The following is a 3,943-nucleotide window of genomic DNA, read 5'->3' on the forward strand; positions in this document are numbered from 1 at the left end:
AAATGTATATGCTCAAGAAGGATAAACTCGTATATTTAAAAGTTTAACTACACATTATAAAAGGATAAGTGGTTAGAGGTTTTGTCATAAAAGTTCTTGAGATATTAAAGCTATAAAAGAGTACATATGACATTTGTAGTTAGGGATTATCAAAATTACAACATTTATACTAAGGATTATAATAAATGTGAAATTAATGTATTAGGAGGTGGTCATCATGAAGATATCACAATAATAAATATCAAGTGAGAGCAAACATAATAATAGTCAGTTAAGTTGTGATAATTACAATTATATGACTTAATTAACTCGTCTACAATTTTTTCTTATCTCTCCATTATCTTTAGAGGGAGGTAGATTACCAAGCTTAATCATGGACTCAATTAAATTTGAAAAGAAAGCAGACTCGTCTTGACTAAAAAAGTAAATCAAGTCTCTAGTTTCTCCTGGTGTGGAGAAGAGGACTTGGTCTGAATTGAGCAAGCCTCGTCCTAACACCAAATTCTTGAAGTAACTATTATCAAATTGTGTGGGAGATCCCATGTCAAGATCAAGAGTCGCATTCTCATCCACCCCATGTGGGCATTGCATGTCTAAATAGTTTCTATATTCACGATTTATTGTTGGATCTGGGCGACCTGATCCGCTTTGGTTGTAAAGCCTAAACATAATTGAAAAACATCTCCCCTTTCCAATTGTATGAGTCCCTAATAAACAATACAATTTAGCATTAATTCATATCTCTACTAATATGAAACAAAACCCAATTTATAATATTTGTTATAGAAATATCCAACAATAAAACCTTAAATTACATAGAAATATAAACTACATTTAAGTTTAACATCACCATCCATTGTTATGTTTTAACTTCCATACCATTAGAATAGAATTACAACATAATTAATTAAAATATATAATAAGAATATTGAAACTAAAATCAACTCCAAAAAACTATCAAGCTGTAATAATAGTTCAGATGCAAAAAGGCATCCCCATTTAGACCACTTCAAACCCAAATATGATTAAAGCCCTTTTGCCTAAGGTCAGGTTTGGATCTCCCAGAGTTAAAAAGGGTGAGAGGCTTGAGGCACGAGTTCCACTTCCAGAGTTATCAGTGTTCTCTCACAATTCATCAATAATGGAAGATCATGACCACCTCTTCCACAGCTGAAATGAACTTTTAAAATATCTAAGGGAAAAAGAAATATTGTTATTACAAGAATACCATCAGAACCCAAACTAAGTATGCCTGATCACCTGGATTAAAATTTGCAGACTCCAAAAGAAAATTGTGTTTCTGCAAAGCTAAGGGCTAACAAACAAAGTAACAAAAACACACAATAAAACTGGATACCTTTTGGAACAAAGCTGTGAAATTGGGCATCTTACTTACAAAGAACATGTAATGTACATAACTGGAAAATATAGGATGGAAGTTTAGAAAGTTGAGATAATATCTCTACTTTTGATAGGGTTAATTTTTCAATATCTTTTGAGGATTTAGTTTGGCATTGTTTTATTGTAGATTCTAATGTTAAATTTTTTTATGGATCAATTAGAAGTCGAACCTAGATATCAGAATATTCTATAATTGAACTACCAACCCTCTTGAAAACCCATCTATCTGTAGATGAAGAAATGACTCATTTTCCAGCAATAAACTTCCTTAAAAATATAGTATTCTCTAGGGTAAATGGTTCTCCTGACGGTATAAATGAAATTGTTCTGTTCTGAATATGAAGAAAGTTTAGATTTAACTTATCAACATTCAAAATGCAGGGTACCTGAGAGTGCAACCAAATCGGTTACAGATAGATCAAAACTCTTGAAAAGCTGAACAAGAGTTGTAACATTGGCTCTGGGGCTTGGCATTATATCGTTTGAATCATCCTGGCTTGCAGTCAGACTGTCTTTTCTTCCCAAATACACCTCCCAGAATGGACCACCACTCTGCAATAGCAGTGCCATACATATATATAAGTACATCAACAAAAACACACCTGTTTTCAAATTCATAAACTAGTAAACCAAGACTTAAATGAAGGCAACCAGATAAAGCTGCAAAATTCAACTGTCATGAGAATAATGATAAAGCAACCAAATCCACTTTGATGGGTCTACATAGCAGTTTGGCCTAAAGGACATCAGATAATCATTTCATCCCTGAAACAGAAAGTTTTATGAACTGGCTGCATAGCCATATAAATAGTCAGATATATAAGAGGCACATATCTGGATGTGCTTCTTTATACATGTATTTCTATGTGACTGCATAGCCACTTGTATTTCTGACAATTTATATGACTGCATAGCCACTTCGAGTTCTATGTAATGTGAAAAACGAAGTAGTATTTACCAGAGTTACAGCATCCCTTGCTGCAATGATGAGAATGTCAGCACAGGAGACTGTACCAGGGCAAGCTTTCTCCAGAGCATCTTTGATTTCATCTATCACATCATATGCCCTCAATGAGTTTATATTTGATAGTGCATTCTTCTCTCCAGCCATGTTAGGGGTCTCATCCAGAAGAACCGAACCATCACAACCCTACCAAAAACAACACAATTATATGTCAGCTCTGCATATTTCCATCAGTAAGCTTCTAATCCCCTGTTTAGTTTTGAAACAGAGTGAAAGGATTTCACAAATAACACCTAATTCTCTCTTAGTATGATGATATTTGTCACACCAACACAAATTAAGAAAAAAATCAAACAAAATAGACTTATGGATTTAGAGGTGCCCTGATAAACAAGCAAATACTCTCTAATGGATTCAAAACTTCATTAAAACTTATCTCCATCTCACATTAACTAAGCAGTCATGATATTGCAGGCGTAGAACAGAAGCAGCATTTCTGGGTTCTCTTTTTATAGCCATCTCCATCACAGACCTCACCACAGCTTCTGCCATGGGGCAGCTATCTCTGTAAAATCCTTTGTATAAATGCTGCTGCTGCTGATGCCTCCTACTTTCAGTATCCCCAGAAGAGGAGATTATTATTATATAGCAAATGAACATTATAGCTATCATCTGCAGTGCCATACTCATTACAGGAGAAAAAACCCATTTCTGAAAAACCTTCATATTTGCCCTGGGAACTCAGAGAGCTAGCCCAGAAACCCTGTATGGAACATGAATGACAAATAACATGCTTCTCTCTGTTTATCCAATGTACTGAAAGGTAAAAATGTCTGTATGTAAAGATTCAAAGCATGAGAAGACTAAAATAGTAGTAGAAGATGGGTCTGACACATAACCTGAAAAGAGAATCAGAACTTTCGCATCATGTACCTACTTAATCTCCACCCAATTTATATGCCATTGGTTTTGTTGCAAGCAGGGACATATACCAAAGCATTAAATCAAGGAGCATGGTCAACATTGATGCCCATTTCAGTAAATTATATGACAGCAAAATGACCATTTCTAGATGTCATTATTAACCCACTACATTTCTCAATTATTCCTTTCGTCTTTCGTCTTGGTACTCCCTTCCCATTGTGTGGATGATTTTTTTTTGGGGTCTTGTACTCCTTGGGAAGGGACTCTGTATTTATTGCATGAAAGACCTATATAATCTTTTTTTTTTTTATTGGATGAAGCGAAACAGATACCAACTATTTAATCTTGACTGGATATTTTTATGATAGAAAGTTTGTTGTTTGTGTAGACACCGGTAATAACAAAGAGATCAATCAGTATATAGAGGTGTTATCAAAGGATGGGTATATAGGTATAGATATTTTTTATGGGTTAAGTATTATATAATAAAATATTTATTTTTATTAGTCATTTAATAACATTTATGGAGGATACAGTTAGTTTTGAAGAATTTGACAATGTTCTTAATAATCTTTAAAAAAGAAATAATTTAAATATCTAATATTTTTTTAGAATTTGTTTATATATATATATTAAATAAAGATCTCAATTTAT

The 3,943-nt window shown here is 33.5% G+C and overlaps 1 protein-coding gene across 3 annotated transcripts; it reads right to left on the minus strand.

Annotated features, from left to right (window-relative positions):
- Positions 1 to 246: 246 nt before the first annotated feature.
- Positions 247 to 3,550, minus strand: LOC131078377 (peroxidase 17). 3 transcript variants are annotated; one of them, XM_059217072.1, is made up of 5 exons: positions 3,265 to 3,548; positions 2,813 to 3,128; positions 2,360 to 2,551; positions 1,788 to 1,953; positions 247 to 707 (listed from the first exon to the last, which is right to left on the minus strand). In XM_059217072.1, exons 2-5 carry the CDS (start codon positions 3,089 to 3,091, stop codon positions 301 to 303), a joined length of 1,044 nt encoding a protein of 347 aa, XP_059073055.1. In that variant the 5' UTR covers positions 3,092 to 3,128; positions 3,265 to 3,548; the 3' UTR covers positions 247 to 300. The 3 variants fall into 3 exon arrangements, with proteins under 3 accessions (XP_059073055.1, XP_057872034.2, XP_059073056.1); XM_058016051.2 differs by having other exon boundaries at positions 2,813 to 3,547; XM_059217073.1 differs by lacking the exon at positions 247 to 707 and adding an exon at positions 936 to 1,192 and having other exon boundaries at positions 2,813 to 3,550.
- Between the last annotated feature and the right edge of the window lie 393 nt (positions 3,551 to 3,943).

This window comes from Cryptomeria japonica, chromosome 3 (assembly GCF_030272615.1).
Source record: "Cryptomeria japonica chromosome 3, Sugi_1.0, whole genome shotgun sequence".
NCBI classification, from domain to species: Eukaryota; Viridiplantae; Streptophyta; class Pinopsida; order Cupressales; family Cupressaceae; genus Cryptomeria; species Cryptomeria japonica.